The sequence below is a fragment of the Giraffa tippelskirchi genome, chromosome 2, assembly GCF_054371585.1.
Source record: "Giraffa tippelskirchi isolate mGirTip1 chromosome 2, T2T-mGirTip1v1.2.pri, whole genome shotgun sequence".
NCBI lineage: Eukaryota > Metazoa > Chordata > Mammalia > Artiodactyla > Giraffidae > Giraffa > Giraffa tippelskirchi.
Genome location: NC_137276.1, coordinates 97,859,477 through 97,874,847, shown reverse-complemented (window position 1 = coordinate 97,874,847; position 15,371 = coordinate 97,859,477). Strand labels below are relative to the sequence as shown.

At 36.0% G+C, this 15,371-nt stretch overlaps 1 protein-coding gene across 9 annotated transcripts in view; it reads right to left on the bottom strand.

Moving 5' to 3' along the window:
* The window catches only part of STAG1 (STAG1 cohesin complex component), a 483,951-nt gene that overhangs the window by 59,143 nt on the left and 409,437 nt on the right, over positions 1-15,371 (bottom strand). For all 9 annotated transcript variants that reach the window (XM_081569675.1, XM_081569672.1, XM_081569671.1 and 6 more), the window contains one exon: positions 10,412-10,515. In XM_081569675.1, coding sequence (XP_081425801.1) covers positions 10,412-10,515 — 104 coding nt within the window. The remainder of the gene's footprint in view (positions 1-10,411; positions 10,516-15,371) is intronic.

Sequence of the window (15,371 nt, the reverse complement as noted above, 5' to 3'; positions counted from 1 at the left end):
AAAACGAATCCTATTCAGACACAAGAAAATACAAAAAATATGCAAATTAAGTTATGTACTGTTAAATGAAAATATAAGGTACAGAACACCATATAAAATATGCTATCTTTTGTAGGAGATAGGAGATTGAAAGAGAAGAGGATGGAGAATAAGAATACATGCACCTGTATCTGTGCATGCATTTATCTATATTTGCAAAATGAAACACTGAAGGAGAGATTAAAAAACAAATAAAATTGGATACTGGTAGAAAAGGGGTATTAGAAGGATTTAAGAAAGACTTCTCTAAACATTCTGATTTTTTAATTAAGTAAACTTTTTATGTATTTCCAAAAAATAAAGATGCAAAACAAAATCAAAGAGGTTAAAAACTCTGTTATACTAAATTTAAGTCAGAAATATTAATATGAATGCATGATTTAAGCACAAATGTGTATATATAAATACATGTATTTTTTAGCTCTGTATATAATGGTGCCTAGTGGAAATGATAATCAATTGACAATGAGTATTCTTAGTGAATCACAACAAACTGTGGAAAATTCAACAGATAAGAATACCAGACCACCTGACCTGCCTCCTGAGAAATCTGTATGCAGGTCAAGAAGCAACAGTTTGAACTGGACATGGAACAACAGAATGGTTCCAAATCAGGAAAGGAGTACATCAAGGCTATATTATTGTCACCCTGCTTATTTAACTTATATGCAGAGTATATCATGAGAAATGCTGGACTGGATGAAGCACAAGCTGGAATCATAGATTGCTGGGAGAAATATCAATAACTTCAGATATGCAGATGACACCACTCTTATGGCAGAAAGAGAAGAACTCAAGAGCCTCTTGATGAAAGTGAAAGAGGAGAATGAAAAAGTTGGCTAAAAACTCACCATTCAGAAAACTAAGATCATGGCATCTGGTCCCATCCCTTCATGGCAAATAGATGGGAAACAGTGGAAACAGTGACAGATTTTATTTTTTTGGGCTTCAAAATCACTGCAGATGGTGATTGCAGCCATGAAATTAAAAGACACTTGCTCCTTGGAAAAAAAGCTATGACCAACCTAGACAGCATATTAAAAAGCAGAGACATTACTTTGCCAACAAAGGTCTGTATAGTCAAAGCTATGGTTTTTCCAGTAGTCATGTATGGATGTCAGAGTTGGACTATAAAGAAGGCTGAGCACTGAAGAATTGATGCTTTGAACTGTGGTGTTGGAGAAGACTCTTGCGAGTCCCTTGGACTGCAAGGAGATCCAACCAGTCCATCCTAAAGGAGATGAATCCTGAATATTCATTGGAAGGACTGATGTTGAAATTGAAACTCCAATACTCTGGCCACCTGATGCGAAGAACTGACTCATTTGAAAAGACCTCATGCTGGGAAAGATTGAAGGCGGGATGAGAAGGGGATGACAGAGAATGAGATGGTTGGATGGCATCACCGATTCAATGGACATGAGTTTGAGTAAACTCTGGGAGTTGGTGATGGACAGGGAGGCCTGGTGTGCTGCAGTCCATGGGGTCGCAAAGCATTGGACACAACTGAGCGACTGAACAGAACTGATCCTTAGTGACAAGATTCTGATTTTTACATATTACTCTCTATCATACGGAACTAGTGCTCGTGGGAGATTCCTGTTCTAGGGTAATGTAGCCTACAGCGTGACTCCCAAAAGACCATTGTCTCCTAGTATTCATGCCCTTAATAGAATCTCTTCCAAAAATGAATAAGACTGACATGTGTAACCTAAAGAATACTGTGGGAATTATGCTGTATGACTTTCGAGGTCATAAAAGACATAGAAGAAGTGTCCACTTTATTCTCTCTTGGATCATTCATTCTGGGGGAGGCTTGCAGCCTTGAAACAGTACTACTAAGAGGTCAACAAGGTAAGGATCTAAGGCTTCCTACCAACAACAAACACTAACTTGCCAATCATGTGACTGAACCATTATGGAAGTAGCAAATTTACTATCAAGACTTCAGAGGTTAAGGCCCTGGCTATATCTTAACTGTAATCCTATGAGAGAATTTAAATTAAAAACAGCTAAGTCATTCACAAATTTCTGACCTACAGAAACTATATGAGACAATGAATACTTATTGCTTTAAGCCTCGAAGTTTGGAGTACAGTTGTCCCCCTTAACCATATGGGATACATTCCAAGATGCCCAGTGGATGTCTGAAATTGCTAATTGTCCTGAACCCTTGATATAGTATGTTTTTTACCAACACGAACATGCCTATGATAAAGTTAAATTGATTAGGCGTAGTGAGAGATTAACAACAGTAACTAACATAACAATTATAACAATATACTGCAATAAAACGTGAATGTGGTCTCTTTCAAAATATTTTATATAAATTTAATGCTTTTTCCATCTTAACTAAGAACTCATCAAGTATTGTGTCCATCACTTTTGCAGTTTGATGAATGACAGCAAAACAAACAGGAATTTCCTTTTCCTTCCTCACAATGTCACAGAAATTTATTCTTAACGAACATCTTTGCAAACTCAGCACATATTTTTTTCTCTCCCTGTTAAGTCTAGAACTTTCATCTTTTCACTTATAGGAAGCAGTTACGGCTTTTCTTTGACATATCCAAAACGCTAGCATCACTACTCTTGTGCATTCAGGTCAATATTAAGTACAATAAGGGATATTTGAACACAATCACAGCAATACTATTATAGCAGACTTGATAACCTACAACAGCTATGAAGTATCTAACTAGTGGAGTACATTGGACAATGGTATGATTCACGATCCAGGTAGGATGGAGACAGACAAAGCTGGATGCGTGAGAATTTTTACCATGCTTCCTAGCACAGTATGCAACTTCAAACTTACCAACTGTTTATTCTTGAATTTTCCATTTAATATTCTGGACCATAGTTGACTGATAATTAAAACTTGGGAAGAGAAACGATGGATAAGGGACAACTACTGTAATTTTTTTAAACATAGCAATAGATTACTAATATAAGCAGTAAAGGTAGAAAGTGAGCCTGGAACATTTTGCTCTAAAAGAAAGCACTCAAAAAATGGTAGTATGTCAGAATGACAAGAAATTAGCCCAAAGGGGCTGTCAGTCAAGATTACATTCTGTCATTGCTTCATCAATTTCTCTAAGTTTTTTTTTTTTTCCCCACCTGTAGCATTTTAAGGCAAATTCTTGGTATATTATTTCACCCCTGATATTTAAGTATGTATTTAACAGATGAAGATGCAAGAACAGACTTTACATCTCCAACATTAAGCAATAATCCCGTATTATCATTACGTACCTAGTCACTACTTTTCTCAATCTTTACTTTTTGGAATCTTTCCTATATTCATGTGGGTGTGCTAGGTCGCTTCAGTCGTGTCTGACTCTTTGCAACCCTATAGATTGTAGCCCTCCAGATTTCTTTGTCCATGGGATTCTCCAGGTAAGATACTGGAGCGGGTTGCCATGACCTCCTCCAGGGGACTTTCTTGACCCAAGGTTCAAACCCATGTCTTTTAAGTCTCCTGCACTGGCATGCGGGTTCTTTAACACTACCACCACCTGGAAGCCCTATGTTCATATTTAATGCAATTACTAATATGGTTAAATTTATATCAGTCACTGGCTATTTGTTATCTATGTATCTTTTTTTCCTCCTTTCTTTTCATTCTTTACTGTCTTCTATGCAATTAAACATTCTTCAGCAAGCAATTGTATTTTCTCTGTTGATTTTGTTCTCTTTTTTAGGTATGAGAGGTTGCTCTAGGGATTACAATATATCAATAGCTCTTCAACTTATTACAAACAACTTCAAATTAATAATGAATTAATTACAACAAAATACAGCAATTTTACTACAAGGGAATTCTATTTCCTTTATGCTTCTTTGTGCTATTGTCACATGTCTATGTATATTACAATCTTAACACTACAGTGCTAGTACTATTACTTTAAATAATCTCATGCCCCTTTAAAAACAAAAAAACAAAACAAAACAAAACAGCCTTTTATACCCACCTACATATTTATCATTTCTAGTACTTTCTATTTCTTCCTGTGGATTACAGTTTCCATTCTTTACAACTTAAAGCATTTTTTTGTGTGTTTCTTCAAAGGCAAAACATGTCTCTCAATCTTTGTTTATATAGGAATGTTTTCATTTCATCTTCATACTTGTAAAATATTCTTTGTTGGCAATTTTGTTGTCTTTTGGTGACTGTCATTTTACTGTCTTCTGGCCTTAACTGTTTCTGATAAGTTAAACTATTAAATCTATTGCTGCTGTCCCCGACATTAGTTCTTTTCTACTTGCTGCTTTCAAGATTTTTCATTTTTGTCTTTCAACAACGTGACCTGTGTTTACACTATTTGGGTTTTTTATAAATTTCTTGGATCTGTGGGTTAACATTTCTCACCAAATTTGGGAAGTCTCTGGCAATTCTTAATATTCCTTTAAATGTTTTTCCTTCTTGTCTCCTTCTCTCATTCCTTTCTTTCTAGGACTCCATTACACAAATCTGGTGCACTTGATGTTGTTTCACACATTTCTTAAGCTCTGTCATTTCTCTTCATCTTTTTCCCTGTTTTTTTTCAAAATGAATAATTTCTATTAATCTTTCATGTTCATTGTTTCTTCTGTCATCTAAAATCTGGTCAGCTCATCTAATAAATTATAAATTTCTGTTATTGTAATTTTCAACTCATAAATTAGCATTTGAAAAATTAAAATTACTCATTCCTCATTTCTTGTTACCGTATTTTCCTATAATTCTCTGAACATATTTTCCTATAACTCTTTGAACACATTTACAAAAAGGGCTCTGGAGTATCTGTTAAACCCAACAACTGGGCCTACTGAGAAGCCATTTCTTGTTTCTAAGGTTTTTTTTTTTTTTACATTTTTAATTAATTTTAATTTTTTTTAACCTGCCCTGGGTCTTTATTGCTGCACGAGGGCTTTCTCTGGTTGTAGTAAGTCAGGACTACTCTTCATTGTGGTGCATGGGCTTCTCATTGTGGTGGCTTCTCTTGCTGCAGAGCACAGGCTCTAGGCATTCAGACTTCAGTAGCTGTGGCATGTGGGCTTAGTTGCTCTAAGGCATGTGGGATCTTTCCTGAATAGGGATCAAACTTGTATCCCCAGCACCAGCAGGTGGATTCTTAACCACTGGACTACCAGGGAAGCCCTTGAGAAATCATTTCTATTGTCTACTTTCCCCCCTGAGTATGGTCACACTTTACTGTTCATTTTTTTTTTTTTTTTTGGCATGGCTCCAATTTTTCTAGAAAAGCAGACATTTTGGGGTATCTTGTAACAGCTACATATTTCAAAATTATTTTCCTAAGTTTCACTTTAACAAATTAATCCTTAATTGAAACTGTGTAACTTGTCTCTCACATGATGGATGGTTTCTGTTTGGAATTTTATTCTTTTTTTTTTAACCTGTCTTCCTGGAAGTTTCCTCTGTGTTTCAACATATCACAGCCAATGATTTGGCAGAGATTGTGTTCAAATGCTCCAAATTTATAAGACTTCTCCTCTCTGAGACCTGATTTGCTGTGGGATAGGGAGCACATTCGAGGTTCAGTCAGTTTGTTAGTTTTCTTGCTTTTTATTTTCTGTTGGGTTCTCTGAGGTTTCCCAATCAGTCAGGGATGGTATGAAGAGTTTATGAAACCTTTTCTGGCTTTCTCATTTCCGGTATTTTTATGGTTAGATTCTTGGCTGGTCCACTATTCTTAACAATTGCAGATACAATCTCTGAATGTCATAGGTGAAAGTTTTTCTTATATGTGCTTCTTCCATTTCTAGTTGACAAAGTTGTGGACTTTTCCCTCTTGTCATGTATTGAGTCTTTTCTCTCTGACAGCAATTGTATGCTGGTTTTTGCATACGGTACCAGTCTGGTAAAACCAGAGACGTCACCAATCAAGCTTGCGGGTTGTGTGCATTGTAACCCTAGGCAAAAAGGCTGTAGACTCCTACAGCTTTAAACTGAAGCTTCAGCAGTTTTTCAAGAATACAAGCACACCTCAGTATATTTTGCAGATACTGCATTAAAAAAAAAAAAAAATCCACCAAATTGGAACTCTGTGACAACTCTGTTTGAGCAAGTCTATTGGTGCCATTTTTCCAGTTGCATTTGCTCACTTTGTGTTTCTGCATCACATTTTGGTAATTCTGGCAATATTTCAAACTTTTTCATCATTATTATTATATTTGTTCTGGTGTGAACAACAATCTTTGATGTTACCACTTAATTTGTTTTGGGGCGCCAGAGACCATGCTCATATAAATTGGGGAACTTACTCGATGAATGTTGTGCCTCACTGCTGCTCCACCAACTAGCTGTTCTCCCATCTTTCTCCCTCTCAGGCTTCCCTACTCCCTGAGACTCAACAATATTGAAATTAATAACCCTACTAACCCCTAATAAGCCTCTTAAGTGTTCAGGTGAAAAGAAGCTTCATCACACATTTCTCACTTTAAATCAAAAGCCTGATGCAGGTGAAAGAGCAGGGTGAAAAAGCTAGCTTAAAACTCAACATTCAAAAAACTAAGATCATGGCATCTGGTAACATCACTTTATGGCAAATATATGGGGAAACAACGGAAACAGTGACAGGCTTTATTTTCTTGGGCTCCAAAATCACTGTGGATGGTGGCTGCAGCCATGATTTTAAAAGATGTTTGCTCCTTGCAAGAGAAGCTATGAGAAACCTAGATAACATATTAAAAAGCCAAGACTTCATTTTGGTGACAAAGGTCTGAATAGTCAAAGCTCTGGTTTTTTCAACAGTCATGTGCAGATGTGAGAGTTGGACCATAAAGAAGTCTGAACACTGAAGAACTGATGTGTTTGAACGGTGTGCTGGATAAGACTCTTGAAAGTCCCTTGGATAGCAAAGGGGATCAAACCAGTCAATCCTAAAGGAAATCAACTCTGAACATTCATTGGAAGGACTGATGCTGAAGCTCCAATACTTTGGTCACCTGATGCAAAGAGCCGACTCATTGGAAAGGACCCTGATGCTGGGAAAGACTGAAGGCAGGAGGAGAAGGGGACAACAGAGGATGAGATGGTTGGATGGCATCACTGACTCAATGCACATGAGTTTGAGCAAACACACAGGGAAGCCTGGTGTGCTACAGTCCACAGGGTCTCAAAGACTTGGACTTGACTTAGCAACTGAGTAACAAAAACTAGACATGACTAAGCTTAATGGGGAAGGAGTGTTGAAAGCTAAGACAGGTTGGAAACTAGGCCTTATGAGTCAAACAGGTAGCTAACCTGTGAATGCAAAGGAAACGTTCTTGAAAGAAATTAAAAGTGCTACTCCAGTGAATACATAAATAATAATAAAGTGAAACAACCTTATGAGGATATGGAATCAGCTTTAGTGATCTGATAAAAGCAAACCAGATATAACATTCCCTTATGTCAAAGTCTAATACAAAGCAAGGCCCTCTCTTAAATTCTATGCTGAAAGAAGTGAGGAAGCTCCAAGAGAAAAGTTTGAATCTAGTTCATGAGATTTAAGAAAAGAAGCCATTTCCATAACATAAGACTTCAAGGTGAAGCAGTAAGTACTGATGTAGAAGCTGCAGCAAGTTATCTAGAACCAGCTAAGACAAGTAACGAAGGTGGCTACGCTAAACAAAAGATTTACAATGTAGATAAAATAGCATTATATTAAAAGAAGATGCCATTTAGGATTTTCATAGTTATACAGCTGGTGACTTTAACCTGAAGCCAATGTTCATTTGCCTTTCTGAGAGTCCTAGGGCCCCTTAGTGGTAGTGGTTTAGTCACTAAGTCATGTCTGATTCTTGCGACCCCATGGACTGTAGCTTGTCAGGCTCCTCTGTCCATGGGATTCTCCAGGCAATACTGGAGAATACTGGAGTGGGTTGCCATTTCCTTCTCCAGGGGATCTTCCCAACCCAGGAATTGAACCTGGGTCTTCTGCACTGCAGGCAGATTCTTAATCAACTGAGCTACAAGCTGCCTACCACAATATTCATTTTGCAGCCCCATGGATCAAGGCCCCATAAATTATGCTAAATCTACCCTGCCTATGCTCTATCAATGCGGCAACAAAGTCTGGGTGATAGCGTATCTGTTTACAACGTGGTTTCAGTTCAGTTCTGTTGCTCAGTAGTGTCTGACTCTTTGTGACTCCATGGACTGCAGCATGCCAGGCTTCCTTGTCCATCACCAACTTCTGGAGCCGGTGGTTTGGCAAGTATTTTAAGCCCACTGTTGAGATCTATGGCTCAAAAAAAAGATCCCTTTCAAAATATGACTGCTCACTGACGATGCATCTGGTCACCCAAGAGTTCTGATGGAGATGCACAAAGAGAATAATGTTGTTTTTATGCCGCCTAACAATATTCATTTTACAGCCCCATGGATCAAGGAGTAATTTCAACTTTCAAGTTTTACTAGTTAAGAAAAATTTTGTAAGGCTATAGCTGCCATAGACAGTGATTCCTCTGATCAATCTGAGCAAAGTCCATTGGAAACTTTCTAAAAAGGATTCAGCATTCTAGATGGCACTAAAAATATTCATGATTCAAGGAGAAGAGATCAAAATATCAACATTAACAGGATTTTTGAAGAAGTTGATTTCAACTCTTATGAATGACTTTGAGAAGTACAAGGGGTTCTGTGGAGGAAGGAACTACAGACTACAGATGTGCTGGAAATAATAAGAGAAAGAATTCAAAGTGGAGTCTAAATATGTATAAACCTCACGATAAACACTTTAACAGATGAGGAATTGCTTCTTATGGGTGAGCAAAGTAAGTGGTTCCTAGAGTAGAGATGTAATCTACTCATGGCAAAAATGCTGTGATGATTGTTGAAATGACAGTAAAGGATTTAGAATATGACACATACTTAGTTGATAAGGCTGTGGCAGAGTTTGAGAGGACTGACTCCAATTATGAAAGACTTCTACTGTGGGTCAAATGCTATCAGACAGTATTACATGCTACTGAGAACCATTTTTCGAAAGGAAAAGTCCATCAGTGAGGTAAACATTGTTGTCTAACTTTAAGAAATTACCACCAGTAAAAAGACTAACTTTCTGAAGGCTCAGATGATAGTGTTTTTCTTTAAGCAATAAAGTATTTTTAAATTAAGGTATGTACATCATTTTTCTAGGCATAAGGCATTGTACACTTAATAGACTATTGTATAGTATAAATACAACTTTTATACACATTGAGAAAAGAAAAAATTCATGTGCCTAGCTTTACTGTAATATTTGCTTTATTGTAGTGGTCTGGAACTCAACATACAATATCTCTAAGATATGCCTAGAAATACTTCTCAATTTTTTAATTTTTTATCTGTGGTGAATTTCCAGAGCCCTGATATGGGTTTTGATAATTTTTCCAGTTTCATTCCTTTTTTTTGGGGGGGGGAAGGGAAATTGCCTACTTCTTCACACTACCAGAGCTAGTCTTTCCATCTGTGATCATCTCAATTCATCTGGAATAGCAATGAAAGATCTAATCCTTAGGTAGGTTGATAAGGAGTCTGAGGTCCTCAAGGAGGAAGGGGTCCAGAGCCCTTGAGAAGAAGGGGTCTGGGGCTCTCAAGAAGGAGAAAAGGACAAACTTTTTCTACATTGCTTTGTCTTAGTCAATATAACAATGTATCTTGTTTGAGGACATGTTTCTTCTTAGCAAGAACCTTCTGACTAATCTTGTTATCTTAAGATGTATGTTGTGGGAATGGATCTGGTAAGACCTTTCACTTGTTAGTTCTAATCCTGTTAATTTAAGATGTATGTTGTGGGAGTGGGTCTGGTAAAAGTATATAAGGCCTTGCTAAGACTAGTGAGGGGGGCACTCTCCATCCCCCTCTGATGTATGTCAGAAGTTTTCTCTGTCTTTTTTCACTTTAGTAAAACTCTGCTACACAAAAGGTCTTGAGTGATCAAGCCTGGTCCCTGGTCCCGAAGCTAAACCTTCCTCAGAGATTACGGATCCGACATCATTCACTGTAAGCTATCAGTAATAACACCTGCATTATTAGCCTCATACTATGGGTGAGCAAATTAACAAAGAAAATGGTCAACTGTCCAAAGATTACATAGATGCTGAATGAAGAGTTTGCAAAACTAGATAGTTTGCCTTCAGAGCCTTTCTGTACTTTAAACAAATATGCATGTGAAAATTCTTAGGATACTGAAGAGAAGCAGGCACAGGTGCTATAGCAACATGGACGAAAAGAATCTACTTTTGGAAAATGAGTAGACAGGATATAAGATGTACTACCACAGCATGTATCATTTACAAAAATTCCATGTTTTTAGGAATACATACGTCAGTAAATATTCAAATATGTGAAACAGTTAAGTCGTTAATTTTTTTTTTTAGATTTCTCACTAATATAACTTACTCTCTTGCCGGTACCCCTTCCCACTGGAGGATGTGCCTCAGCAGCTTGACGAATTGTACAAACCATTAGCTCTATAAGAGCACTCTCCTGACGGTCGGACATTGCTAAAGTCAAACAAAACATATTAGCATAAGTAGATAGTTTTATAATAGCCACATATCAAAAACTCACACAATTACAAAAAAAAAAAATAAACCTGCAACCTATTACTTAAAGACTAAGGTGAAGTTCTATTCTTTGTCCTTTTTATCTTTTCAATGATATGTGCCTGTCATAAGTCAAATAAGAAAGAGATATACAAGTAAAGAAAAAGAGGATAACCTCCAGTTTCTTCTAATACCTAATCTTTTGTAATATCATACTTCTGAATTACACAATGCCAAAAATTTCCTTCTGTATCATTTCAAAGTTTACATATCTTTTGCTTTCTTTAGTAAAAAAAAAATTAACAATAGATTTTGAGTATCTTTCAAGTCATATGACACATATGAATAATTTTACCTTAAATAATTACAAGTTATTACATAATTTGTGTTCCACAGTTTATTCAACCTTCTCTATTAACATTCACTCTAATTTTCCCCAAATTCTTCTCACATTTATAAAAAATTCAATAACAAGTATCATAAATACATACATATTTATGTAACTAACACTTCTATTTCTGCAGAATAAATGTCAAGAGAAGGAGAAATGAGTCAAAGGTTAAAATCTTGGTACTGACAAATCAATAAGGTTACTTACTGCAGTCCACACCTCCAACTGCAATGATGACAATGTTTGAGTCCTCTTATCCCTGCCAACACTGGGTGTTATAAGTTCCTTTAATTTTTGCCAATCCAATCACTGAAAGTGGTATTTCTTATTTTGCTCCTGCATAATTAGTGGAGTGCATTTTCTTGTTTATTAGTTAAAAAAATTTTGGGAGATTTTTCTGTTTATTCTCTGCTAATTTTTCTATTGTTATACACCTTTCTTGGATTCTTACATATCAGTAGCATTAACTTTGTCTTAAATGATGCAAATATTTTCTCACAGTTTGCTCTTTTGGTTTTAGACTTGTCATGGTATCTTTTGTCAGAAATAGTTAACTTTTACAGAGTCATATCTATACTGATCTGTTTTATGACTTTCAGATTTCTCTCTATGCTTTCCAGGGGTTGTTTTTTTTTTTGGAGAGACAACTGACATACAATACCATCCAGGTTTAAGTTGTACCACACAATGATTTAATTTACATACATTGTGAAATGATTACCACAGTAAGTTTAGCTAACATCTATCATCTCATAGAGATTAAAATAAAAGTCTTTTGGGTTTCTGACATTGCTTTCAAAAAGCTCCTTTCTCCCAGAGATTAAAGAAGTATGTTTTCTTCTCTGTCTCTGTTGTTTGCTTTTACATCTCTAATCTATCTTAAATTTATTCTGCTGATAGTATTAATTTCAGGTATGGGTTTGTTTACCCCCACCAGATGGGCTCAATGATGCCCCCACCACTGTTAAAGAAAACCAGCTTTCCTTGGTTTATTTGAAATGTCACCTTTTAACATGTTTTAGATGCTCCTATATACTTTGATCTATTAATATTTCTGGATTCTTTAGTTTCAGTGTTATAAAGCCATGCTGTTTTGATTACAGCAACTTTATAATGTTATAATACACCTTAATTCAACTAATTTGAATATTCAGTTGGACAAATTTCCCTTATCTAATCCTTTTCCTAAAAAATTTCTAATTTCTATAAAGCTAGTAGCAAACAATTTATTAAGTATTTTCTATATGTAAGGCACAGTTATAAATAACTTTTCAAAGCACTCAATTAGTAGTAGACCCAAGATATGAACCCAGGTAGTCTGACTTCAAGGTTTATGCTCTTAAGCACTATGCTATACTGTCTTTATAACATATGCCTGAAATTCTGCATAAACTTTAATTTTTAATTTTTATTGGAGTATAGTTGATTTACAGTGTTGTGTTAATTCAGGTGTACAGCAAAGTGAGCCATATATATATATATACCTCTCCACTCTTTTCTAGATTCTTTTCTCATATAGGCCACTAAAGAGTACTAAGTAGTTTCCTGTGCTATACAGTAGGCCATTATTATCTATTTTATATATAGCGGTGTGTATATGTCAATCCCAATCTTTCAATCTATCTGCCTCAACTTTCTGGTAACCATGTTTGTTTTTTGCATCTGTAACTGTATTTCTGTTTTGCAGACTGTTAATTTGTACCCTTTAAAAAAAATATTCCACATATACCTAATATCATATGACATTTATCTTCTCTGTTGGACTTACTTTACTAAGTCTATATAAGTTTTAAAATCATTATGCTTAGCTCATTTTCTCACCTCACCTTTCAGAACTCTCTCAAATGCACTGGAATTTGAACTGGTATTTTTAAGAAAATTATACATTATGTTGGGAAGAACTGACATTTTAATCATCTTTCCAGCCAGGAACATGATATAACTCTACATTTATAAGATCGTATTTGACATTATTTAATGAAACATTATGATTTTCTTCAGATTGATTCTGTACTTTCCTTATTGAATTCATTCCTATATATATATTTAAAAACATTTTGAAACTAATTTGAATAGTTTCATTTTATCTTTGTCTCCTTCCTCGTGTTCTCTGTATACTTATTTATGCTAAAGACAAATTAAAAAAATAAGACCAATAGATATGGGGATTATAGAGACAGAACTAGGCATAAAGAAAAAATAATAAGCTTTGGAAGCTGAGACGTCTATATTGATTATTTCAAAATAAGCTGGTGCAACACCAACGAAAAGGCAAACAAAGGCGTTACATCTTAGTTTTGTATTCTATACCAAAATCACCCTGAACAGGAATATGTATGTACATCTTAATTCAATCATTTTTAACACTTTAACTGATAGGAAAAACACATGAACTTTAGCTTGTCTTACTAAAACCACAGAGACAGCTTCAGCTTTCCATTTATACTCTCTAATTCAATGCTTAATAATATGAAAAAACTTCCCATGCAATAAAACAATCAAAGTTTCTACTTTATGATTCTAGAATTTCTTATTTTTTCACATTTGGCTGGGGATAAAGGAATGACAAGACTATGAACTACTGGGTCAGCCAAAAAGTTCGTTTGGGTTTTTCTGTAACGGCTTACAGAAAAACCTGAATGAACTCGCTGGCCAACCCAATAAATGCATTTTCTATTATTTATGAAAAAAAAATCTAGTTCTGTGGAAAGTGAGGACAAAGAAAACCTTATCAAATATAGATATACTCTATTATACACTAAAATCTATAAATTAGTGTTGAAGAATAACTCAACCTTATACAGTGTCTAATGCCATCAGCTTTATTAGTGTATAATTTGAAATCATTCATTTTGATATGGCAAACTCAAAACAATCGAAATTTAAAAGTGAAAACAAGCAAGCCTTAAGCCACAGTTGAGAGCCAAATAGCCACAATGGCCAAAAGGAATGGGTGCTGTTTGCTCTATGAATTATCAAATAACCTCACAAATTTTTAAGTTTTCAGAAATCTCTTTACACATCATCTCAATTTCCTCATTACTGATTTCAGTCTTATCACCTTAAACTCCGGCTTTTCTCCTTAATACTACTGAAAGGAAACACTAAAAAGTCACTGATAATCTAAATCTTCACTTAAAGCTAATGGTCTCTGCACAGTCCTTTTTCTTCTCGTCTGTAATATTTGATATTATTAACCATAGCTCTCTTGAACACCCTCTTTACTGGGTCTTCTATAGTGTACAGTTATCTCTTACCATTCTTTTTATACAGCTTGTTGTCACTCTTGCTCTTTCTGCTTTTGTCCCCTTCCTATCCACAATTTTAAAAACTCACAAGGGCTTTTTATTTCCATAATTTATCTACATCTTTTGTATTTTTATTATCATTTTCCATAGAGACCACTGCAACAGTTATCTAACTGATCTTTTGCCTATTCCAAAAATGTTAACAAAAAGCATTTTTCTTAAAATACGAATGCGATCACAACACTTCCCTGTTTAAAATCTTTCAGCGGCTTCCTATTACACTTACAATAAACTAAATAAATCCACTTATGAACTTAAACATTCTACATCATCAGGCCTCTGCCTCTATCATCTAGTGCCGTTGACCCACCGTGCTCCAGCTATTGCAGCTTTTGGAATATAACAATATCATTCATGCTATACACTCTGCAATTACCATTTCCTCTATCTAGACACCTATTTTTTTCTAAAGGCTAGACCCCATATCCTTTAAATTCCTGGCTCATGGATGGAATCCTTAGACAAAATCTCCTTTTGAGATTCAATCTAAAGACGGTCCCCTTCTTATTGTTATCACCTATTACAGGTACTTACTAACTTTTGAAATTATTCTGACCACTTCAGTTCAGTTCAGTTCAGTTCAGTTCAGTCACTCAGTTGTGTCCGACTCTTTGCGACCCCATGAATTGCAGCACGCCAGGCCTCCCTGTTCATCACCAACTCCCGGAGTCTACCCAAACCCATGTCCATCGAGTCAGTGATGCCATTCAACCATCTCATCCTCTGTCGTCCCCTTCTCCTCCTGCCCCCAATCCTACCCAGCATCAGGGTCTTTTCCAATGAGTCAACTCTTCACATGAGGTGGCCAAAGTATTGGAGTTTCAGCTTCAACATCAGTCTTTCCAGTGAACACTCAGGACTCATCTCCCTTAGGATGGACTGGTTGGATCTCCTTGCAGTCCAAGGGACTCTCCAGAGTCTTCTCCAACACCACAGTTCAAAAGCATCAATTCTTCGGCGCTCAGCTTTCTTCACCGTCCAACTCTCACATCCATACATGACCACTGGAAAAACCATAGCCTTGACTAGACGGACCTTTGTTGGCAAAGCAATGTCTCTGCTTTTAAATATGCTATCTAGGTTGGACATAACCTTCCTTCCAAGGAGTAAGCGTC